The sequence below is a fragment of the Aythya ferina genome (assembly GCF_964211825.1).
Source record: "Aythya ferina genome assembly, chromosome: 2".
In the NCBI taxonomy this organism is placed as follows: domain Eukaryota; kingdom Metazoa; phylum Chordata; class Aves; order Anseriformes; family Anatidae; genus Aythya; species Aythya ferina.
Window position 1 is genome coordinate 70,726,989 of NC_140297.1, and position 25,843 is coordinate 70,752,831.

Here is a 25,843-nt window from a genome sequence, read left to right on the forward strand (position 1 = left end):
TCCTGTGAAATGCATTTTATTTGTAAGAAAGCATATAAAATGCAACTAAGGCGGCTCCAACAAGATAAAACAAAGGATTTTTCTCTTTTGACACATGCTTGTGGCTTTCCAATACATCCCGAAGATTTCACAGCCATATGCATTTACGCAAAAATAAAACAAGGATGGCAGAAAGCTCCTTTTACACAGAAATCAATCAATACGCTCTCCATCACCACACCGTGCCGAAAGGACACTCCCTTGTGACCATGGGGTTATGGTTAACAACGAAAGGACATGCAGCTCTGAGTTAACACCTGTACAGGAAAATCAGCACCAATGTCATTTTCTTCTGCTTTCAGCTGCTATTTTAAGAAACTGCCACCAAAGAGGAGCACCATTTCAAAGGGTTTCAACTACCAGAGAACAAACGCACACGGATTTTCAAAGTGTTACAGCTACCGCTGGTTCAAACTCTGTCCAAATGAAGGAAGAGAAACAGTACTACTAGTTATGCAGGACAGCTCTGGTTTGCATGCTGTCCTCTAACAGAAAAGCTTGAAAGCAAGTTACAACAAACCCACAAGAAGAGCCACGTCCATTTTGTAACCTATAATTTTTAAATATAACATTTTATTGCTTAGATGGTTTGATACAGAACAACTTTTACTTTTATTTTGAATTTGGAAGTACTGTACAACTGAATAAAAAGAGGAATAAAAGTACCAAAACAAATGTGTGATTCTCTGTTCATGTGGCATAAACCAGTCTTGTACACAATTCGTAGCAGCAGTTTAAGTTCCCTTTAGAAAAATATGAATTCTACACATTTATTACTGTTTCCTGCATGGGATGAAATCACTAGGATTAAACTTCCTTCGTGGATAGAGAGAGGAAAGAAAGGAGACACACAGAGAAGAGAGAAAATTATGAATCATTCTGAAAATGGAATCAGACTGTCACATAGCCCCGAAAAGTTATTTCAGAATAGCCTCAAACAAGGTTCTCTCATTAAAAAACAAATAAAAATCTTTTTTTCCTTTTTTTTTTTCCTTTTTTTTTTTTTTTTTTTTTTTTTTGCGCTTTCACAGTCAAGTGCTTAATGTAGTGATTGAATTATCTCCAAGTTAAGTCCATTGCAACTCAGGCAAAAGAATTTCAGAAGATCCTTTTTTTGTTTGTTTTTTGTTTTTTGTAAAAGCCCTGAGAGAAGAAAAAAATAAAAAGATTCAAACAAAAATCGTATAGAGACAAATTAGCTGAACATGCAAACTAAAGCCTAAGATTCACCCATAGTTTAAACACATTATAAATTTCACAGTTTAATATTGGGGGAGGGGGGGAAACAAAAAAACCCAACAACAGCAACAGTTCTCAGTCAAACTCAGCTAATAAAAATGTCAATAAAATGTGGCAAGACCTTATACTCTACTAGGATATAGATAAAGGCTAAATAAAGCTTTAAATCAATAGTGATTATTGCTAGCAGATGTCCCGGCAGGCTGCTGGGAATTAATTACTTGCTACATTGTTCTGCAGCATATAGTTTAGTAATGGCTTCTCCCCCACAGTATTGCGCAGTTTAGTGTGGAGAGTTGCAAAAAAACAAAAAACAAAAAACTAAACAAAACAACAAAAAAAAGAACAAAAAACAAACAATAAAAACCAAAAAATACCCAAAATAATAATAATAATTATTATTATAATTATAATAGTAATAACAATTTCAGGGATGTGTGAACTGGTTTTAATTAAGTAGAATGCACCTGGGTAGAGTTTTACATGAATCATTGGTTCTGACTGATTTATCTATCTGGCATTAGCTTTGTTTCTGAACTGGTTCATACATCCCTATTTAAAAACAAAACAGAACAAAAACAAAATAGAAATCACATATACCTCAACCATTTTTTCTTATTCTATTTGCAAGAATATTACTCAAGAAGGTTTCTCTTCCTTTGAATTCTGGACAGTTAGATTTCAGTCTCCAGAAATTTTTGGAGAATTTTAATATAGATATAGATATATATAGATATATATTATATAATATAGAACGGGTCTGAGGCCCACTTCCTCCATGTCTGATGAAAGCAGGAAAAGCGATTCTGCAGGGGTGGGGAGGATCACAGTGCGGGCTGGGGGGGCTGCAGTGGTGGAATAGCACAGTGAGGCTCCGGCAATGCTATTATGGCTCTGTCTGTCCCAGAGGTCATGACTGAAGGACGATTAACAAACAACGACAAGAACAACAAGAACAAGAACAACAAGAACAACAACAACAAAAACACTGTGCGCTCCTAAAAGCGCACAGCTACAGTAGGAGACATTTTGCCTAACCCCTTCAATCCTGGTGGCTGGAGTGTCACCTGTTGCCGGCAACAGGAGCCATTCGGAGAAATCCCAGCTCCCAGCATTAAAGGGGTTAAATTATCGATATGAAATTTAGACACACACCTCAAGTCTTCAAGCATCAACCCCAAAATCTCAGGAAGATTTTTTTTTTTAATTTACTTTATTTATTTTTAACATGTCTTATATCTGTAGTTTTATTACCAGTAGTATTCTCTTGCTCTAGAACATGACAGTAGCAAGATCACGGTAAGGCTCGCATTTCTCTCCTGCTTGCTTTCAACTGGAAGACTGAAAAACTTTGCTCGTTAAGTAACACTCGCTGTCACTGACGTGACTGCAACGAGACCCACATCGTGCTTGCAGTGCCTTTCTCACGCACGCGGAGGGTCCTTCGGCCACCCCCTTCTCGCAGGCGTCTTCTCCCAGGTGCCCCCCCCAGCACACACACGCACACACGCTCGCACACGCACGACACACGCTCACGCACACCCCACCACGAGTGAGATGTTCCCCTGTACGGGTGTGATGGTAATTTGCTGGCCTCCATTTGACTCTCCGGTCAGAGGAAGGGTTTCATTTAAAGTACAGTAGAAGAGCTGCAACATAAGAAGAGGAGTTGGTGAAAGCTTGAAGTCAAAAACATTTAGAGAGGGGATCCAAGCTGCATTATACATCTGCGTGGGCAAATATTGCCCATTGGTTTCTGCTGACTGCAGAGACAAGCGAACTGATGAATTTATAAAATAATAATAAAATAATAATAATAATATATTGAAGCAAATCAAACATATATAACAGCGGGTGCATAATTTCCATAGGTTACGTTGCTATGTAACTCTTCTCTGTATACACACTCAGTCCACGACGGCCAGAAAAAAACCCTAGTAACTACAACACCATTTCTAATGCTGAAAAGTGGAAACAAGTATGAGGTTGAAATTCTTTGTGTTTCCTGCTTTTGGCTCGAACCACTTTGAACACCTTCAACTGCCACGTTGTTAATGCCTGGAACAGGCTTAATGCTCCACCCTGTGGCAAATGCAAGAACATCTACTGAGAAAAAAAAAAAAAAATCAACATCTCATCTGCATTTCCTCTGACTATTTTGTATGAAATTCACATAATTTTCTTCCAGTTATTGGCTGTGGTATCCAAGGGCCTCCCACCCCACTGCCCCATTTCCAGCTCAGAGAACAAACACAGCGACTATCACAGATATACAAGACCAAGCTCACACACACCAATACAAAAGGTAACATTAATGCTTAAATGAAAAAGGTCCTCTCCAAATAATTCATTAAAATATTAAAAAAAATCATTTTTGAAAAAAAAAAAAATCTATGATACCAAAAGATCTAATAAAGTAGTAAGGCACTCAAATCAGTATATACTGTAGTCTCTTGCATTATTATACTGAAAGGCATATGGCACTGCAACCAGTCTGCCATACTCTCCCCACAGCTCTAGGTCGCTCTTCCAAAACAAGACCCTGGAAACCTTGCTCTGCTGGCTTTAGTTTGTGTGCTGGGACGGGTCCGACCTCCTAGCAATTCATTCCACCCCCAAGAGCTGAGGCGCACTGTCTGCAGAGGCAAGAATGTGATTCATGGGAGACTTCTTGTTGTGCATCTCCAGCAAGTCTTGAATGAAACCCGGCGGTCTCTCGAGCTCGGAGCTACCCCGAGCTTCCTGGTCTTTTGCGGTCTGTTTCTGTGCGCTCTTGGTGGGCTCCGGGAGGCAGGCGCCAGCCCCTCGCCCGCTCGGCTTCTCCTCTCTGCCGGGGGAGTCCTTGGCCGTGCCAGCCACGGACTCTTTTCGGCTTCTCGAGGTGGATGGGTGGCTGCCAACACCCCCCGCGGAGTCGCACTCGTTTTCTGAGATGGGGTTGGTGCCGCTGTGACTCGACTCGTTCTCGCTGTCTTCTCCGCACCTCGACTGGGTCTCCTCCTTGTCGCTCTCCTTCCCGTGGTTTCGAGTATTTTTGATTTTCTGGTGTATGCGCTGGTGACGAACCAGGCTGTGTTTCAGAGTGAAGGTCCGCTCACAGGTTTGACACTTGTACGGTCTCTCGCCTACAAGAGAATGGAAGTGCAAAGTCAGCTGTAAGGTCACAAACGCACCGCCCTCCTGTTTCAAGCAGCATGAGATGCTCCACACCCTGCAGATTCAGTACCTTCATTGAACTTGGGTGCCACATTTATGCAGGTTTTTGCCTCCGTACCATCAAACCAGCTCATGGTATGCAAGCAGGTATACAGACGAATGCCATGGGGCACAAATGAAAAACCAAAACCTAGGTGTCTGGAGGTTTCTACAAACTTGGTATGGCCCCGCTCTAAGCAGGGAAGACCATACGCCCCAGGTGCCTGTGAGCATCCCATCTAGGTTAGCCAGCAACTTTTCTGGAAGAACTCTGTAGTCATCCTATGGAGCTTAAATGCGTTCGTGAAAGCAGCCACCTGCACTGCTACAGCAGCTCCCCCTCCACGGGTGCTCGATGTCACAGGTCAGGCCCCGGTATATGCAGAGAGAGGGGATTTGAGATGGAAAGGTAGGGATACTGCCCAGGCACCTGCGATCAACAGGACTTAAAAATGAAAAAACATCTCCCTCTCTTAGACGCTGGCAGGCGAGTAATACCCGAGTTATTTAGCTAAGTCAAAGAGAAGCTGTCGTGAATTACTCAACACAACAACCCCTACTCTTTTTGTGAAGCAGGCTGATGGCATCGCTGTGTTTCAAGAAAGAATAAGCAGCTACAGGGCCTAGATTTGTCAGGCATTTACAGGACACCAGAGGTGTCTGTTAGAGGTGATCAACATTTACTGACTGAGTGGAAAACATCTGCCTTGGGATATTGTTTACAACGCTGTTGATATTCCTCAACCTGCTGCTCTACTCTGATCTCTGATAGGAGCAACGGATGAAAGCCCCTAAAAAACCTCTTTACACCTGTGCAAGAAATGTTACTCTCCAGGCAAAATTCTTCCACTTTCTTTGCAGCCTTAAGCCTCAGAGCAGCTGCAAAGCTGTTCCTGTGCTGTAATTGACAGGCAGGTTGCTCTGCTTCCAGAACCGCTTTTTGCACCTGAAATGCTTCAAGAGTTTCCTGAGCATGAGTTCACGGAAAAACAACGCAGCCACAGCCCCACTGATAAAATTCCCCCAAACTCCTGATGAAGCAAAGTGCCCCAAGGTGCTACCTGCCACTGCTGCCCTACCAACCCTGAAGAACCAAAGGTCCCACCCTGATGGATTCAGCTTGATTGTAGCTATTAAAGACTTCTCAGCAGTGCAATTCCACCAAGACACCAATTTGTGCAAACCAGCACACAGAACAACACTTTTGAGGCTAATTTCTCTGTTATAACACTTGGGATCATTAAAATGTAAATAAATTACAAAGTGTAATGTAAATAAATTACAAAGACTGGCTGCTGTGTACAAGCTGCTCCTGCTGTCCCCGAGAGGTGTGACACTTCTGAGCAATGTTTCTCCCTGGTGCCCTGCTCAAGCACCTGCTATTGACAGAGGTCAGGGGACAGAGCTCCAGCCCCGTGCCAGGAGCTTTTTCAGCCGGCAGCCTTTGCCCATCCACCACCTGGATGCAAACGCTGCAGTGCCATGGCTCACCCTGCACTTGGGAAGGGTGCCCCAGAGCCCCCTACAACTACGTGCCAGGGGGCAGTCTGCACTGGGTGAGGGAAATTGTTTTCAGCCCGATTTCCATCCATAGGCAGGCACTGCAACAGGGATCCCTTACACGCTTACGTGTGCCCCTGTGCTCCTCTTTCGAGTAAAAGAATTACAAAAACTTCCCACACTTATCTTAAAAAAAAAAGTTATAACCAAAGTGTAGGCAATATTACATAGACAGCATTCTGCCAATATGTCTGAGTGAGTGGGATGGAGAGAGGAAAGAGGAGAGTCAACTGGCAGTATGGAGGCAAAATCCTCACTTGACAATGCACTGATCTGAACAGTAGGTACTTAAATTTATTTGAAGAAAGCACTGACCCATGTTTCTATTCAGCAGCTGGTCTATGTTGAAATATCCTTCAGTGTCAAATAAGACAGAGAAATGGACAGCAAAGAAATTGGCATGTCAACAAGGTCTGCCTATCTCAGTGTGCAATGAAAACATTTAAAACACACACTATGGGATCTCCACAGACACACACCAGTGTTACACTCATTTGGGTATAAAGCTCGGAGTTTGAGATACTAGAATCTTCCCAAAGCTTCTGTATTAGTATAAAAATAGGCACGAGAATGGGGCCCACCCCTTGTTTCACTCAAGATTTGAGTCTTCGATGCCAGAAAAAAAACAAGTCATCTCTGCACTTCAGAGGTCAGTATTTACAGTTCAGAAGGTAAAACGTTTGGTTAAGGCACTGGTCTTTGGTGTAGGTTATTGAACCTTTACCTTCAAGTACAGCACAAATATTTTGTACTCAAAGTTAATCTCAAAGATACTGTCTTCAGCAGAAAGCGCCTTCAAAAGACACAAAACTTCAAACTGCACCAGCTTCCTTTCCCACATTGGAACAGCTCACTGACAGGTAAAAATACATCATTAATAAGGATGAATTAATAAGGATGAGTGATTAATTCACCCTTGAGCTGGCTCATGACTTCATCTCCTTCACAATGCACTACTGAAATTTATCCCATAAAGCAATCTCAAGTATTTTAACTGCCGAGCCAAGTCATGAGGCAAAGACTTTACTACCTGTATTCCACTTTCTCTGCCCAAGTTTGAAGGAAAAGCAGAGTGCCAATTGTAGCTGTGCCTTTCACTCAGGCAGCAGGTCATGCACATCATCAGCATAGCAGCATGTCTGACAATCAGACAAAAACCCTCTTTCTTTCAACTTCTGCTCAGAGAAGTCTTATCATGTACTGCCAGGTTTCTTCACTGCTCATCGAAATACTGGGAAGAGTAATACTGGGAAGAGGTAGAGCCATGCACACACCGTGAGAAGGGAGTGAGAAGCTGGACAAGAACAATTGTGTGGAGCTCTCCATATCTGCCTTCACCTCTGAACACTCTAAGTAAGCATAGGGGAAAACTGTTTGGGAACTGAAGGTAAGGCAGTGTTGTGACTATTCCTGCTCCCTTAATAGGCTTTGTATGCAGCATGGAGATTGGGGCAGAGAAGATACCTTGCAGCTACCTGCAGGACTAAAAGCAGTGTCTCCAACCTCGAGTGCTAGCAGTAATTGTGCACCTCCAGATCAGATGCACCAGTCTGGTGGCAGACTGGCTTGCAATCTGCTCTGCCTTGAAATCTCCTCTTACCTGTATGAGACCGCATATGTCGCGTCAAATCTTGCAGGGACCAGAAACGCTTGTTGCACACAGTACAGACTTTCTTTCTTTTGTCTGCTTTTGCAGTACTCTTAGCCCCATCAGTCTTTGGTTTTTTGTCATCACTGCTCTTCTCAGTGGACTTTCTCTCTGTGCCTTCCCCCTCAGAGATGCTTTCGCTCTCTTCATTCTCCTTTCCTGTTGCCTCACAGTCCACAGGAGACTCCACTACCTTCAAGTCCATCGGAGACTCTTCCTGCTCAAGACCAGAGTCCTGCATCAAGGGAGCACCTGCATCATCCTGGATGCTTTTGCTTTCATCCTCACTGCTCCTTTCATCTTTTCTGTCCTCACGAATGTGGGCCTTTTTGTGACGGCTAAGAGTGCCAGCAAACTTGAAGGTTTTGCCACAAACATCACAGGCATGTTTCTTTTCAGTCTGAGAACTGCTGCCTGTGCTCTGGTCACTCTCTGCCAGCTTGAAGTCCATTAATTTGCTGGCAAAATTGAGGTCAAGACTTTTGTTACTTACAGAATCTTCTTCAGGGCCCTCTTCATATTCATCTGCTTTTTCTTCAGCGTCCTCTTCTGCCGGAGGGGATTCAGCCTTTTGCTCCTCCTTGGGGCTGCACTCACTCCCTGGTAGCTCTGTTACTTCCTCTGGCTGTTCCTTCTCGCAGGAGGTCAGGTCCAAGACTTCGTTTCCTGTGGTGGGTGTCTCTGCATCGGACTGGTTGTCTGCAAGCAAACAGAGAGAAGCTTTCAGTGGGACGCCCTCCGCTGACTCACAGCTATCAGCAGTAAGGCTTCACACGGACCCACGAGCAGGGCTGCTGATCAAGTGTCCCAACATCTGCTTTTCTTATCTGTGACCCAGGCCAGTAACTTACAGCTGAAAAGAGATCAAAACACCACAGAACCCAGTTAACAAGACGATTAAAAATCTGTAATAAGATGCTTTCTTTTCCAAAATACACATGCATTCGTGGCAGTTTCTTGAAGTGGGATGTAATCGCTTTTACAAGAGAACACAAAACGCTGAGACACTGAGGATGAGTTTAGGTCACTGCTGTTAGAAATATGCTGTATCAGAGACACACGGAGGTAGTATTTATAAACTCACGTATGAAATATGGATATAGGCTGAAGTAACACCATGTATTTAGCACATTTAACACAAGTAACACATGTATTAATCTAACTGATAAACTGTAAGTAGTGAGAAATGCTTTTCCAAGGGAACGTAAAGGCCTCATGCAACCAATCTGTACAATTAAATGTTAAAGATTATCACACGCATTAACACAGGGGACAGTTAAAAAATTGGGTATACGTCATATAAGCAAAAGCTGCAGAAGTTTGTCTCCATGTGGGTATTTGATGCATGCTTGTTGTTACATCGATACCACCTGGAATCGGAATATTAAGCCAAGACGGCTTAATAGGTGACATCCTTTGCTGTTTCACCATTCATTCCCCCAACTAAAAACCAAAACACACCTAAAATGTCCACCTTAATGACATCCTCCATGACCCTATCAGTTTGCAGCAGCATTACCATTGCTGAGGACATAACATAAAATCTATGTTCAAAAAATATAACAGGTAAGGTGAACAAAGGGGCAGAGCTGCAGAGCTGCACCTCTCCCAAGCTCTATACAAATAGTGTACGTGTAAATAGGAAATAAGCTGGACTGGATCTGGATGCTAAAGCTGAGTGATGCACAGCATGTAACTGCATCTCCTGTGCCACTTTCCAGCGGCCGTTCCAGGACATGAGCTTAGCAAGTCATGCTTTCTGGAAGTTGAAACTTCCCTTGTTTTAAGTCATTCCCCCACCTCCTTCTTGTCGACAGCATGCAGCCAAGGCACCACACAACTTAACAGTCATTTCAGCATTTATCTGCAAGTCCAATAACCACTTAGTATCTACAAGGTGGACTTAAATCCTGCATTTGACACAGCACCATGTGTGCTTGTCTCTAAATTGCATGGATTGCCCATTAGGGGCTTTTTTCATAAGCAAGGAGTAATTGCAGAAGGTATGAAGGTAGTTCTCAGCCACTTAGTAGTCCAAATGTAGTTTTGCAGGGTAACTTGCATTGACCCCATCTCCTTGCAAAAGTGATAATCAATGGCTATTAAACAAATGCCAAAGCTAAGCAACATTTCCAGAATGTGAACTATCACTTAATACAGCATAATCCATGATACTCTTTCTCTTGGGGGTTTGAAGGGGAGAAGTCATCTGTCAAAAAAATAATCTTACCTTTTAATCAAAACAGATCAGTTTACATAGACAGTGGATTACACAAAAGCATTTGACAAAATTAATTCCTCATCTAATTATCTACCCATTAAAACTTGCAACAAAGCCCTAATTTGTGTATAATGCTGGAGAGTTTGAGGATGTGCGCACCTGAAAACAAAGGTCACCTACAAGTGCCTTACAAACCTGCATTTGAATTCTGTTTTGACTCGTTGCTCCTTGTTTGGATAAATTAAGACAAAAAATTAAAGTTATTATAAACTGCAAGAGGCAATTTCTAAAAATCCAGATGAAATCCCAAAGCATAATAATTAAGGGGCAGCACTGCTTTACAAGCTGAGAAATGTGAGACTGGCACGTATGAGAAGCAGGGGGCACACAAAGCATTCTTGGTTCCACGCAGGCAGCAGGATCTTGTGGCTGATGCTGCAGGCAAGGGAGCAAAACCAGAACCCAAACTCAGGCCACGTCCATACAGGGAAAATGATTAAAAAAAAAAAAACAAAAAAAAAAACACAGAGGAAGAAGCACTTCTGTGGGTTCCTGGCCTGCTGCCTTCTTACACACGCAGCATTTTGGGGGCAGGAACAGGACATCTGTGTATCCCTGTGAACCCCTCATCTTGGCCCAAGAGTTTGGATGAAAGGAAGGATTAATGATGAGCAATGCGACTCTATGATGCTGCTGAAAAGGTCCTTGTCCTTGTCCCTGGCCACCGACTCCTGCCCCAACCCTTACGTGATCCTAACACTCACAGAACTGCACAGTCAGCAGGGTCTTTTCCTCACCGACATGGATTTAGGTTGGACTGAGGTGACCCCCAGAACCACTGCTCCAAGAGAGAACGGAAACAAGGAGGAAAGGAGCTTCCTTGCCAGCAGCCTTTGGTTGCTACTGCCACCAAGACATATTGATGAATGATGGACAAAAAAACCAACAAACTGGTGTGGCAAAGTGGGCTGCGGCATGGAGATCCTGAAGCAGTACCAATGGAAAGCACCCAAATGGCTGCTGCACACCCAGTGCTGGTGCCTCAGCTCCAGGCCTCAGCAAGGTGAGGTCCACGGGTCAAGGTCAGGAGACGCTCCCCTGAGGGTATGTGCACTAGGCTGAATTAAAACTGCAAGCAAAGCAAGGAGGAGGGTTTTACTGGGGAGCAGGGCAGGAAAGGCTGTTAGGATGGAGATGGGTAAAGAGCGTGAGGAGACCAAGATAGATGGAGTTCCTCTTCTGTCATGGCAGGAGCCATGCTTTGCAACTCTTTGCTGACCAAACACAAGACAGTGGGTGCAGAATAAGTTGACTTTTCAGACAGGAAATATTGGGAGCAACGTTAAGGAGGGGAATATGCATCAGTAGCACTCAAGCAAGAGCAAGCTCAAACTGGAAGGCTTTCTTTTAAATCCCTCAAATGCAGAAACCTTACCAACTTTTAAGTTCAGCATTTTGCTTATCAGGCATGATTTTCCACTTTTCCCCTTATTTTCCCTAACTTTTCCTTGTCCTGCTTACTCCATCTCATTTTTCTAGCCTTTGTACCCCTCTCAGCTGTTATTCTCTTCTTGTGTGGCTGACCCACGGTTACATTTTCATGTGGGAGAGAGAGGCTCTGAGGGACAGGCAGGCCACAGGTAAGCCACGCTGCCTTACCAGCACAGGCAGACGGATGAGGCTGACACCGAGAAAAGGAAGGTGAAGTTTCAACACCACACATTCAGGAAGCGCGAAGACTTGAGACACTGGCAGCACAGGCACACACGTGCTCGCTCTTCCAAAACTGGCTCACCACCACTGAATGAACACATTCAAAATTCAGGTACGGGCCGAGCCGGGATCACGTTAACATGCATACGTGTTTGGGTGAGCGCTCTTCCTTCCTACCTGCACCAACTAGACCTGCTGTTTTCCGTGTCAGGGAAGAGTTTCACAGGCCCCTTACGAAACTGCATGCATATCATAAAATGGCAGCTCCCGACTAGTCGAGCTGCTCTGCGGTTACCCCCAACCTGCGCGGTTGGTTTCGCAGCTGGTGAAAAAGTGACCTGCTTTGCACAAAACCCGGCTCTTTGGGGCTGGGTGAGAAATCAGCCCTGCTCCGCTGCAGACAAACTGGAAGAGCAGCACAGGAGCCGGGCAGGTGTGTGGGAGAGACGACTGTCGTGAGGACAGCCTCGCTGGGCGCCTGGGCTGGGATTCCTGGCAGTGCAAGAGGCACTGCTCTCTCTGCTCCTGCAGAGCTGAGGCCTGGCCCACGCTGATGGCCTTTCCCCCTTTACACGCATACTGCTAGTGACAGAAAACCTTGCTGGCCACACAGAAGGCTAGGCTATCTTACACAGAAGGAAGGATTTTGACCGAGCCTTCAGATCTGGGCAAACACACCTGCAAAAAGCCCGCGCTCCTCTCAGACGGGTCATTCCTATTTCCAGAACCAGTGGCTCCAGGGTTTTGCTGATTTACAGTGCCGAGCAGCCACATGTAGGCAGAGAGAAAGGCAGGTTGCATGGGAAAGGCCTGCTATTTCTTTCATCCTTTCCTATTCACCATTCACTAAGGCTGTAAAATGCTTTCCAGTCTACTTTTTATCCTGCAGATACTCACAGCTGGTGAGGACAAGAGCAGAGAGCTGCCCTTGCAAAAGCCCCTGCAGAGCACACAACCTTGTCCTGGCTGACCACGTTTGTGTTGCTTCTCTGAGGCGAGGCAATGAAGGCGGCACAGTTTCACAGAGTCAGTCATGACACAGGAGCCAAAGAAGATTGGAGACAAAGAAGATAGGAGAGGGAGGGGACAGGCGGGGAGGTGAGGCCGTAAGGAGGCGGCCATGTGAAGCTGCAGCTCGGCTGCTGCCTCTTCAGCTTCTGGGAAAAAACAAACTTCTCAGGAGATATATTCATAAGCAAAACCTCAAGGACTCCATCTGAGAATGCAAAAACTTTTCCTACTGCATGAAAGAAACCACTATATAGTTGTAGCCAAAATCACTTTTTCCTTCAAACTGTGGCAAGAGAAGACTGTTTTGCTGAAGTCTATTTACAATTCAAGCTGCAATTTTAAGTTGGCCTAGTCAGAACAGTCCACTTCATCTTTTAGAGATGGCAAGCAGAAACAAAACGAGGAGTAAACTGCTTTCCTGCATACACAAACAAAATTATCAGGAGAGACACTGAACATGGAAAGTTTCAGATAAAAGAGCAGATAGAGATCAAGGCGGGGAGGCTGCTGGTTTGGTTCTGTTTTCCTGCGTTTTTTTTCCTTGGAACTAAGGTGGAATAGAGAGTGAAGCTTGAGATGCTGAGGAGCTATTAGATAAAACAGGGTGTTGTAGTGGAAATGATTTGGGGACTTTAAAGCAAGTGTTTATTGCCAAACACTCCTGACATCCCAAGAGAAATGTCAGCAAACCCATCACATAAATAATGCTCAAAACTGGAGCAGACAGAGCACTGGAAATGAATGTTGGACAAGCAGCTGGCATTACCAGTCAGATGAGCCAATGACTTACTATTTTCCCTATGTTAACTGAAATAACCCCAGCTTTTTTTTTTTTTTTTTTTTTACGATAGCCGCAGCCACCACTAGGTGGTAGCAGATTAGTAAATTTGGTACCTTTTATGAATTCGCACCGTGTTGCTCTTACTTCTACGCGCAGTTCGGAGAACATCTTTCCAACCTGCAGTCAACTTGCAAAAACATGGGGGCTATCTTTGTCCATTTTTATTGTAAACACTCTAACATTTAGCCACCTTCATTACATCACTTTAAATCATACCCAAAGTTAAATATTTAATTTGCCCATGGTTGAGGGATCTTCGGTCATATCTGCATGCCTCTTGGAAATGAAAACATTAAAGATAGAAAAGGACTTTTTAAAGTAAAGGGAACTGAACACATCTGGGGAAAAAGGAGAGAACCAAATCTGGAAAAGAAATGGGTTATTAAATGAAACAGCTGGTTGAAACTAAAACTCTGGAGAACAGATAAAGAGCACGATGCTGTTTGCCTTTCACACAAGCTGGGATCCCCCATTACCTTCAAGTGAGCAGTTCAACTCACCAACACAAACAAAGGCATTCAGGACCAGATCTGACTGCACCTAGCAAGTGGAAATCTGCACTGAACTGGGGGGAAAAAGGCCAGAGACTTTCAGTTCATGCTGAATTCTCCTGTTTATCAGAAAGGCAGTTTTATGCAGAGCTGGCAATACACTCAGGAAGTTATATATCATCTCCTCAGTATCTTCTACACAACAGCTCTAGCATTCAGTCCAACTTCATGGCTCTTCTGTTTGCCACTCACTCCTGCACTAAGCAACTCTTGCTTTGCCATGAGCCACAGCTCCAGAGTGGCTGTTAAACTTTGCCTGACAGAAAATGCAGTTTCAAGCCCTTTGTCCTCTAGGAAATAACCACAAATGTAGTTCAGAGGTACAGACAGCTACAACAGTTTGGAAAAACAAAAAGTCCTCCACTATAACCAGGGCTCACATGATTTCTGTGGGGATCACAGAGTGGCAGATTTCTAGAGCAAAGATGAATTCTGCTAAACGCTAATCGGAAAATTCACTGTTGAGCATACTTACTTCGTAAATATTTGCCTAGTTAGCACAGAGCAGTTGTTTTTGACCGTCTCACATCAGAAGCAAGCTCTTTAAAGAAATTGATCCTTCCTTAGGAAAGTGTCTTTCTGAATTACGTAACGGATAATCCCTTACCCCATTCCCATCCCACATCTCGCCTCCATCGACTACATTTTGTCGCAAGAAAGGAGCATTCAGAAAGCCCTAAGGAGGCGAGGGCAGGCTTGCTTTAACGTGATGAAAGTGGGCGATTCACTGAATTGCTCCACCGTGCAGCTGTAGCAGTCTGCCCTGGCCCGAGCGCTGCGAGCCGCCCCTCCTGGATTAGATGTTCTCCTCCTGTGTCAGGAGCTGTCGTCAGGCTGCTCCTTCTGCTCCACCAAGCAAGGACACGCATGAGCCCCATCGCTTACACACATTGCCTGACTCCTATTCAAAGCCACCATCCTGTTTTTCCTTTCAGTTTAAAGCAAGACCAAAAGAAGCCCTCTATAAACTTGTTCCCAATGACACTCTATTGAATTGCACTTCCTGTCTTACACCTCATCTTAAAGCTTTCCTCTCCGCTTCCTTTAGGGCAGACCAAATGCATCTCCCTTCATTCCCTTTCCTTTCAGCACACAGTGCAATCTGGACTATGATTCACATGCAGGTCTAGCCTTCGCAGGGCTTCTCCTGTGATTCCCAACCACGCTGCTCACCCAGAACAAAAAGAGAAATGGCCCTTTTTAAACTGAGCCACAGCATCAAATTGTAATTTACTTCCACTGACTCTGAAATCCATTTTGCTTGGACAGTGGAGGGAGACCACAGGTCCAAAGCTGCTGAATGATTCTGGCCCATGATTAAACACCAGCTGGTGAAGCCTGCTAGAAATATTCAGCCATGCTACAAAGTGCACGTGGTAACGCTACCAGCACATGAGCTGGGCTCCTTCCTTGCTTTCTGAAGCTGCTATTTGAAGACACAAAGCGTTTGATGGCAAAGCCAATTTCAACAGCATCCATCCCCAGCGCCTCCCAGGAGATGCTGCCAGCTCCACGCCTCGGCTGCATCAATGTGCTCTTTTTAGGGCTGCACCACGAGCCGGATCCGGGAACTGATCTCACGACTGCCGGTCCCTCCCCTTGCCCTTTTCATTTTTTTGGGCAGCTGGGTCAGTTACAGCTGTGGGGATGAACAGTTGGGAACAGGTCGAGCCAGTACCTACGAGAAGTGCTTTGTGTTATCCAACCGTGGCCCAAGGCTCTGTCTGCCGGGGGCAGGTCGAACCACTCTGACCAGCCCAGCGCCGCCTGCACAAGCACTAAGAACAACATTTACCTTCCACCAATGTCCTGCACATCCTACGTGTCACCCCAGCGCTCGCCGGAGCAACTTTAGGAAGGCTTTCCTTGCTGTCAGCATCCCTCTGGCTACAGGGGAAGCTCCCACCAGACCCCGTTAGGGCGCTGCGGCTTCGTCCCACCGCTAAGATTGTCGCAGAGCGCTTCCTGCAGGCTTTTGTTCCGCGAGGGGATCGTGTTATAACATGAGTCTTCCTCTCCCAGGCTGCAACCATCTGTTGTCTGCATGGGCAGGATCAGCCCACGTGACAGCCGGATACCGAGCTGCACCAGCAGCCCCTAACTGTGCCGGGCCGTTAGCATGGTAACCAGACAGCCTCGTCCTTCGCGCTAGGCAGGAGCAATTCACGTCGCAACATGCCTCCAGCACGGCAGATTTTACTGCCAGACTAGCACCGAGACCTGAAAGACTGCGTCTGAATCACTGCAATGCAACCTGCCGTAACAAAAGGAAGAGAAAGGATGAGAGAGGCAGTGAGGACGGCACGCTCTTCTGAACAAACTTCCTGCTGCTTTTAGATTTGTTACTTCAACAAATCTTCCATGAAACATACCCAGAGTGACACACCGCTGCCCTGCCTCTCTTGGAGGTGGCTGCTTTGTGCCGGCCCTTTCCAGGGAGGGGATGTGCACCACCTTCTGCCAAGCTTCCTCCGTGCATCGATTCCATTTGGCCAGCACAGAAGAACACTGAATTGCTGCACCCAGCGTGGCTTCATGTCTGCTCACCCCTTCTTCTGAATGCCACTCACCTGCCCACAACAAAAAGCCTTGTGTGATCTGACAGGTGGTCTCCTTTATTGCAAAACTCTCAAAAGATGACAAGTGAGTTTTGGTGCAGACAAATTTAAAGTAAAAAATACCTAGAAAAAGTAACCTGAACCACGCCTACGTGATGCTGAAGGTGGTACAGGCAGTATGCTTAGGCAGGAGGTCTCAGAGCCATCTCTCAGAGTTCCCCAGGATCATTGCCTTGGCCTGCATCAGCAGCCAAAATAAAGCCAAAAAACGCTGGGTATCACAAGCAAGGGTATTGAAAGCAAGACAAAGGGTGTCCCTTTGCTGAGGTGTAAAGGCCTGATGTGCCCTCATTTCAGGTTGTGCATGTAGTTCTGGTCTCAGCGCCACAAGAAGGACATAGCTGGGATGCAGAAGGCGCAGAGCAAACCTGATCCAAGCGATGGGGCAGCTGCCCTGTGAGGAGACACCAGAAAGGCTCGAGATCCTAATTTTGGCAGAGAGAAGGGGCTGATAAGATTGAGGTCTGCAAATCACAAAGGCAGCAAAGAGAGCAACCAACAGAGCTTTGAATCCTGCAGTGCTGGAACAAAAGGAGGCTCTCTGAAGCTCGCAGGGGATCGGCTTAAAAAAATATTTCTTTACACAGTAGGTACTGAACTTCTGGAGCTTGACACCACGTATGTGAGGTCAGAGGCAGACAGCATCAGCAGGTTCAGAAAGCAATCGGAGAGAACGACAGAAAGCCGGACCCTTAACAGGTACTGAAGGGAGTGGGCAGGGATGTGCCCTCCCAGATGCAACCCCAATGCAGTGGTTGCGGATGCTGGCAGAGCACAAGAGGCACAGACTGCAGGAAGTGGCCAGGCCCACAAGCTCACCCTAAATAGCACATCTTACTGATACCATCAGAGAGAGTACACAGCTGCATGGACCACTGCTCTAATGCAGCAGGACGTTTCTTCCATCTTTACGCTTTGCTCTTCTACAGCACTCAGTACAACTAACACAACTTGCTCTTGCCGCTCTGAACAACCTGGGCGAGCTGCCTGCTCTAGGGGGAGATCCAGCATTCCTCACACTGGGGAATAAGCCTGTTTCTCCCCAGGGAGCAGATGGCAACTCCAGGTTTGTGCAACTTCTGTTAGATTTGGTAGAAAAGATAACGTATTTTTGACATGGGATGGAGGCTCATGACCTGACACAAGAAAACAGTGTGCTTATCTGTGCTTGTAACGTGTAGTAAGAAATCTCCTTGTGTTTTTCTTTCTGTTTTATTTTTTTTTCTCTCATTTTTCCCCTTTACTGCTTTCTCCCTCCCTTTCTTTCTTGAGTCACCTGGTCAGTAATCTCTGAGACCAGCCTTTCGCAACCAAATTTTATCCTCTTCTGCTCTTGTGGGGGGAAAAAAAAATCCCTAGTCAAAGTTGACCTGCTACAACAAGCTCATTGCAAGCTTTTCAATAACAGGTCATCTCCCGAGATGTTTCTCACACGTTTGAATTTTACACAACTTCCATCAAAGCCACTGGGCATCTTCCCATAGACTTCAGTAGAATCAAGCCCCATATATTGAATAAACTATCAATTACTTCCCTACAGGAGAAAGTTTTTCATGTCTGCAATTCATTTAAATGACTAAAACAAGGGAAGGGACTGAGTACAGGACCGTCTAGAAGAAAAGCCAGGATCACACAGTGGAACGAGGGAAGTTGCCCTTCAAGACGTCTCTGTGATGAAGAAAGAGGTTGTGAGGATGGTTAAAAGTAAAAGATCTGCTCCTGTCAAACCTTTCCCCTCTCACACCAAACCCCTGAACACAGACATGCACGTGCACACACACACATGCAAACATACAACCAGCAGCCTCTTTGATATGACTTTGTGGGTACTTTTCTCACTTTAATCTTCCACGAGTTTGATCTGTCCTAATTAACATCTCAACCTGAACGAGAGATTCCCTGTATCTTGCGGACAACTCATGTAGGTTGTTTCTTTCTCTTCATTTTCTTGCAGTGTTAACACAACTTTTTAGAAGTTTCAAGGCACTGCTTTTTGCAGGCTTTCAAGTCACTCACTCTTTCTTTTTATATGCCTGCTAAATCAACCATAAATTTATGGCTACGAATACCACCACTTTCTGCACTTTTTATTTGGCTTTATTCACAATGCAAATACAGAACAGAACTTCAAAGTTCAGCAGAAATCCTTCTCCTTCATGATAGCCCAATTCCTTTCCACATATTTTTTCAAGCATGCAATGACAGGATTAGCTGGGGATTAATTGCTTGAAACACAACCTGCATCCCAGGTCACAATTTTCTCATATTTTCAGACTTGAAAACTTTTGTATCTACCAAGTATTTGTCATATGGACCAATAACTACAACAGATAAGGTAGTCTTCCTTCCACACAAACATCCCAACTCGAGGTCTCAAAACCCAAACAAATACCCTGCTTACTGTGCAAACATCCCCCCCGCCCCCCCCAGGAATACATTCCTATTCCCAAACGGAAACTACACTGCTTTACAAAAATGTCACCTTTAAAGGAACACAAAAAAATCAAAAAAGCAGAATTCCTTGCTTCCCATATTGTCCCTTAATGGCACCTGCTCTTCTGATAAAATATATAAACTTACTGGAAGGTAATCGAAGCAGTTATGGTTAAAATGCAATGTGATTTGCTTTTCTTATTATTATCTTTTTACATAAGAATGGTCATGAGTTGGATTAAAATACATCTGCATCTGTGTACTGATGCAGAAGTGATTGTAGAACTTGTTTAGCAGCACAGCAAGCCTATTCTAGGCCGGACACTTCATGAAGTCGTTCATTTGAAGGCAGTCTTTTTCAAAATAATAGGTCATGTAAACAATCACAGAATGTAAAAAGATCATTCCTTAATGAATACATCTCCTCCCACCGCTGTACTAGTGGAAATGCATTATTGCCATTGCAATATTGCAAATAAAAGATGTCTACAATTCTATTTTGACTTAAGTTGTAAAAGCAAGGAATAAAATCCCCTCTGATCCTATTTTACAACTTGCATCTGCCCATCAACAGGAAACATTCAAGCTCACAGGTTAGGCATAACTGTATACTATTTATTTATTCATTTATTTTGTTTATAGATATTTTTCTGTCCATTTAATTTCTATGATAAGTATTTATTTTGCATGCTTGGCAAGCCAATAGCTATCTGTTGTTTTTGTTTTATTTTGTTTTTTTTTAAAAAAAAGAACCACCTCTGCCATTACATCTTACCTACTACAAACAACAATGCTGGGCCAAATATGGCCTGGCACAATTGCTCTGAATACACCCTCAAGTGATTCTCTGCAAATAGATCTAAGTTATCTGTATTAATGTCTGTTATTTAATATCTGTTAATCTGTTAATCAGATAATGTTAATATCTGTTAATTAATTAATATCTGTTATTAATGGCCAAAAAGGACCATTACTTTCATTTTGTATTGAACCTAGTCTGATTCACACACCATAAAGGCAGCAAAATTAACTGCATCATCTGCAGGGCACATCCTATTTGCTGCTCTGAGAATGAAAAAAGTCAAGAGCAGGAGAGAAAAGCAAGACAGAAAGGCAAACTGAGTTGAACATAGAAGAGAAAATTAAATAAGGCGACATCAAGAGAAAGAAAGCATTAAAAGCAAGCGTTCAAGCATGTTCAAACAAAACACAGGTACCATGTTAAACACTGTATAAAAACAAGCTGTGCCAAATTCCCAGTGCCCCACTTGGTGAGCTTTGCATTAAAATCAAAAACAACAAAGAAGGTGTGTGCTTCCCAGGGAAATGCTTTTGAAGTAAAAACACATAGCGGTGTTGAGGCAAGACTGAGCAGTGTGAAGGCTTTTATCAGAGACTTTTGGCTGCGTGGAGGATACGGGTTACTGGTAGCAATGTGCGTTTGTGCCCTTTCACAAAAGGTAAATGTAACCTTGACACCACATGGAAGGAGTCCTCCATGCTGAAATTTTATTGAACGTGGAAGACATGCTTGTAAAAATCTTTTCATGTCGTACTATAAAGGCAGTATTGTAGAACTGGTAATACCTATACTGCTTAAATGCTCAAAATGATGTACCTCTTCCTCAGCCACACTCACTCATTAGCTCAGGCCCCTGGCACAAATTATCCTGAGATCACCTTCCCTACAAATGGATGGAGCTGGTTGCCACTTCTGAGCTCATACGACTGCGCTGTCCTTCTCACAGCAGCGTACCACAGGAATCTTGGGGCACAGACCAGCCTGCCTGCAGTGCTTCGCTACAGACCAGGTACCCAGCGCACGTGCTTTGGGAGCAGATCACCAGGACTCCCACTTAGCACACTCACATCAGCTTATCTTGGCCTCTTCCCTCCCCAGGTTAGGGAGCAGCAGTTCAAACAACAAAGTTCACTTCTTCTCTTTGCAGTAAGATCAGTGATCAAAATCTTTCCTCAGCTCCCTTTAAATAACAGAGCTATCTAACAAGTCACTGCTTGTGCGACAGGTGGGGACAGAAGAAATGCATCCTTCCAGGCCTAAACCTCCTCTGCTTTCCTATCTTACCTTTCCCCTTTCCCTCCTGTCAGTCTCATCTACGTTGCTGCCACAGGGGAGCTGCTGTGGACTCCCAGTTTAGAGACAAAGTGCTAGAGTCACCTGAAAGGAGATGCCCCAGGACCACAGCTAGCTGCAGAGTGGTTCTCCAGCACCAAATCTCCCTCAGCACTGCTCTGACAATGATTAGAAAGAGCTCGCTATTAGCAGTGCCAGCGCATACCAGCTTGAATCTGATTAGTGCCACTGCTGTGCCATCACCAAAATCTTGTACCTGCACCGAGGACCCAACCCTGCTACTGCTGCAGTTGTGTGTCCTGCCTGTGGGGACTGCAGCACAGGCTTTCTGAAAGGATGGTGTCTCCTTCCAAGCCCAGTTATGGTAGGGGAGGCAGGTTTTACCAGTATAGCTCACGGCCAAGTGCATTTTTCCTGTCTTCATTCAGGGTTTACAGCAGTGCTGCTACCTTGGAAGGCTGCCATCAATAAGCAGGTCAACCCCCTTAGTCTGGGCAAAACCTCCCTTCATTGTTTTCTGTCTCATGAACAGTTCTTCAGTAACGATGTATTATTTTTGGAGGGCAGGGTGTTAGAAAACAATTGATACGAGTAAAGAGTTCTCCCTCACCACTGAAAGCAAACCATATATATACGTAGTAAGATGACAGAATTTGGTCTGTGCAGGCCAGAAAACAATAGCCTCACTGTTGCACAGATACCTTGCAAGTTACATCCTTGTGTCACTCAAAGCAAACAGTAACAGGGGCTGCTCCACAGCTCAGATTGCCTTTAAACCTCTTAGCTAACCTCTTTACCTCTCCAGGGTTCCCATTTAGGACCAACATGAATCTGTTGCTTCATGAAAACTCAACTACTTCAGGGGAAAACAAAAAAGAAAATAAAGTCTGTACTCAATTCCCAGAAGCTTCTTACAAATATTCCTAACTTTTACTCTTTACAACATGAGTTGAGATTGCATAATGAAGAGAACAATATCAACAACTGTGACTGACTTCAAAGGGAGCAACAGCAAGCGGAGCTTCGTCCTCTTCCTCTCCAAGCAGGATGAGAATCTACTGTTGGGTTATCTAATTGTTACAGTGTAGTGGAAAAAAGAGTGGACTTCAAACTGACACAGCATTCAACACACTACTTCCATTACAATGAAGAATGAAGAAGAACCCCAAAGCTAGAGCAAATCTTCCTCCCCAGGTCCTCCTTTTGTCTACCCCTCGGTTTGAGGTTACTTACTCACCAGCACAATACTACAGATTCCATACACACCTCCATGCCCCAGGGCGTAAGCCCACCTTTACTTGTGTCAACACTAAGAAGAAACATCTCCTAGAGGCAAGCTGCTGCATAATGTTTGGGATGATATTTCTTGCATTCACTTCCTTTGATCTGTCAAATAAAAGCCACCGCAAGAAAAAGAAATGCTAAACGCTAAGTTATTTTCCTTTCCTGCCACAATTCTGCATTTATTTGCTCTCGTTTTGATGGGATGTTTTTATCGTTACTGAAGTAGACAAACAGCCACTGGATGCGGCCAAACAAACCACGTAAGGCACAATAAAATATTCAGCACACATGTTCACGGTCAAGATGAGACAGTAATAATAGAAAACCTGAAACCAAATTCTTCTTCCATGTACGCTAAGTTACGCTGCTGAAGTCAACTGGGTTTAGCAGTTTAATTTGCCCCCTTGATACTCAAAGCCACAGAGATTATTCCATTACTAAAAAATTTAACACCACCACAATGCAACTGCAACAGCTGAGGCTTTGCAGAATAACGAAGAACATGATTCAGACATCAGAGAGAGGACAAGAAAGGAGGATTCCTCCATGGGGAGACCCTTTAATGAGGAAAATTCTCAGGCTACAGGCCCCCTCCAGGATAAGGCACTCTTACCTGTATGAGTGAGCATGTGCCGCTGCAGGGAACTTGGCCATGAAAAGACTCGAGGACAGGAAGGACAGGGGATTTTTTGAAGGCAGTCTGAGTAAGCATTCCTCTTCCCTCTCAGCAGCTTATCTTCGGCAGTTTCCTTTTCGTCCTCACTTGTTCCATTTCTGCCGCTTTCTTCCTTGAAATTGTCAGTGGACTGCAGAAATGGGCTAAATTTATTAGTGTCTGTGGTAGCCAGCATCTTCTCTATGCTGGCAAACTCCCCACTTGACTCCAGATCCACACCACTGCCCAATTTAGGCTTATTTTTCGTTCCTTTCTTTCTACCTCTTTTCTTAGCCAGCCCAGTGTCGGCGATGGGAGACTGCTCCGAGTCACACACCTGAGTCAGGTCACTGGGAAGGCTGGAGTCTCTCTGAACGGCGGTCACGATTGTCACTTTTGCTTTGGCGTTCCCTGATTTGTCACACCCAGTGGAGCTGCTCACTGCCTTGGGACTGGCATCTGCAGCCTCAGTTTTCAGCAGAGCAGGAGCAGAAGACACAGACGAAATGATCTGTGCGATGGAAGCCAGCGGTGGCAGCTCTTTAGTTACTGGAGGCTTTGGCAAGAGAGGTTGTGGTGGTGGTTTAGGCCTCAAGGGTCTCAGCAAGGCAGAACTGCCAAGGAGAGCTGGGGAAATGATCGGGACAGTCAAATGCAATGAACCTTTCAGTGGCTGGGGATGTCTGGCAGCCCTGTTTTTCTCTGAGTTCCCATTGGTGCCGAAGGCCAGAGGACACTGCTGACAGTTATAGGCTGCGTCACTGTTCCCAGAAGAAGACAGCTCTTGATTCCTGGCTTCACCTGGGACATCGCTATCCTTCTTCAGGGCTTTGGGGATGGACAGGTCAATGGGCTCCATGGAACAATCATAGAGGGACAGGGGAGAAGAGCCAAAGAGGTTCTCCTGTTTCACTTGCACGGCACTCAGGCTTTTGTTCTTCTGAGAGAAATCCAGCGGCTCATCAAAATCCATCGGGAAGTTGCCCGCAGGTTCAAGTTTGATGGGAACGTGAGATGATGTCCCAAGCAAGAAGCCGTTCTGTGGCTCCAGGAAAGGCGTGATGGGCTTGCGGTCCATGTAAGTGCTGTCCTCCAATAAAGGAGCATCTGCGTGGCCCTCCTGGGCGCTGCAGTCCACCGCCAGGATGTAATTCTCAATCTCCCTTTCCTGCACGTGCAAGTGCTGCTTGAGGATATGGTGAATGCAGTTCCTCTTGGCTGAAAAGGCTGTGCCACACTCCTTGCACTCAAACGGCTTCTTCTTCTGGCAGCCGCTGTGCGTCCTCATGTGGATGCGGAGGGCCCGGTAATGCTTCAGGTCCTCGCCACACAGCTTGCACACCGTGTCCGGGGAGCAGAAGGCATCCACCATCTCTGCGGCGTTGCTGGTGACATACTCAATGTTCTTCTCTATATCTTTCCTGGTCACTTTGAGGTGCTTCTTTCGCAGGTGTCTCTCACAATTGGCTTTAACTGTGAAAGGGTAGTGGCAGATTTTGCAAATGTAAGGCCTCTCCCCACTGTGTGTCCGCAGGTGCCGGATCAGCGCTGCCTTGTCAGCCGCAATGTAGTCACAGATGTTGCACTGGTATGGGGAAATACCCAGGTGAGAACGGATATGAGCTCTCAGGACACCAGAGAAGGCAAACACCTGGTCACAGAAACGGCATGGGTACAAGACTTTCCTCATCGTTGGGGCTTTCTTGTTTGCTGCCCCTGCGATGATGGCTTTGAGGTCCCCTTCCGTCACCTCTTGCTTGATCTTGGCTTCCATGCTCAAGGGCAGGAGAGCTTCAATGATGCTGTCCTGCTCCAGCTGTGTCTTCATCTCATGCTGAGTTAAAGGCTCTACTTTGGGTTGGAGGAGCAACTGCGAGGAAGGACTTGATTTGGCTCCTGGCTGGGGGAGGTGAGAGTTGGAGGAGGACTCCACCGAGTTCTTGATCAGCCTCAGAGGAGGCGGTGGGAGGCTTGGGCTAATGCAGCCAGGGGAGGCTTGCTGGGCACTGATGAGAGGAGGAGGTGTAGAAGTTGCGACAACTGTTCGGGGCGTTACCAAAGGCTTTGGCTTCAGTGGCGGCATATGCTTGAAAATGGACTGCACGGGGACAGAAGGTGCCTTAGAAAGTGGAGGAAGACTGATCTGAGGAGGAGCGGAGGAAGCCATCTTCAAGATCTGCTGAATGTCTGCCAGTTCGATGGCAGACTCATTGGAGATGGGTTTTACCACAATACTGCTGTCAGGCTGGATGATAAAACCCTTCTGGAAAGGCTGCAGTGAGAGAAGCTTTATGTTCTCTTTTGTAGGGGGGAGGACTGAAAATGACCCTCCCATGGAGGCAGCTTCCAGGGGAGAGAGGCTGAGCAGGCTGGTGCTGCCGGGTTCCTGAGGTAGGTTACTCTTCAGTGCTCTGAGCCGCATTTCTTGGACCTCGTCTTGTGTATCGTCCTCCTGCTTGACAGGCTTGATGTCTTTGGTGTACTGTAGGCCCAAGGATGCCATGAAGGCTTTCTGGTCTGGGTTCTCGCCAGGTGGGGTCGCGGACTGTGGCTTGTGCTTGTCTCTTCCCTGATCCATCACGTGAGTTTCTGTGTGCAGTTTGAGTGCCGAAAGCATGGGGAATGCCTTGTTACACGTCTCGCAAATAAACCGATGGAATTCGCTGATGCACCTTCGCAAATTCGTTTCACACCACACCTGCAAGACACGCAGAAATATTTAGAGTAGACACCTCCATCT

General features: G+C 45.4%; 1 protein-coding gene and 1 long non-coding RNA gene across 6 annotated transcripts in view; one reads left to right on the plus strand and one right to left on the minus strand.

The window, feature by feature from the left end:
- RREB1 (ras responsive element binding protein 1) overlaps positions 1-25,843 on the minus strand; it is a 124,804-nt gene continuing 98,961 nt past the window's right edge. For 4 of the 5 annotated variants that reach the window (XM_084508229.1, XM_084508231.1, XM_084508232.1 and 1 more), the window contains 3 exons: positions 23,062-25,801; positions 7,634-8,380; positions 1-4,403 (listed from right to left, as the gene is read on the minus strand). In XM_084508229.1, coding sequence (XP_084364355.1) covers positions 3,883-4,403; positions 7,634-8,380; positions 23,062-25,801 — 4,008 coding nt within the window. In that variant the 3' untranslated portion in view covers positions 1-3,882. The remainder of the gene's footprint in view (positions 4,404-7,633; positions 8,381-23,061; positions 25,802-25,843) is intronic. The other variant, XM_084508233.1, reaches the window with a different exon arrangement.
- On the plus strand, positions 6,845-8,633 carry LOC311431060. Its single transcript, XR_014689214.1, has 2 exons — positions 6,845-7,420; positions 8,323-8,633. It is a non-coding gene; the product is annotated as an uncharacterized lncRNA (long non-coding RNA).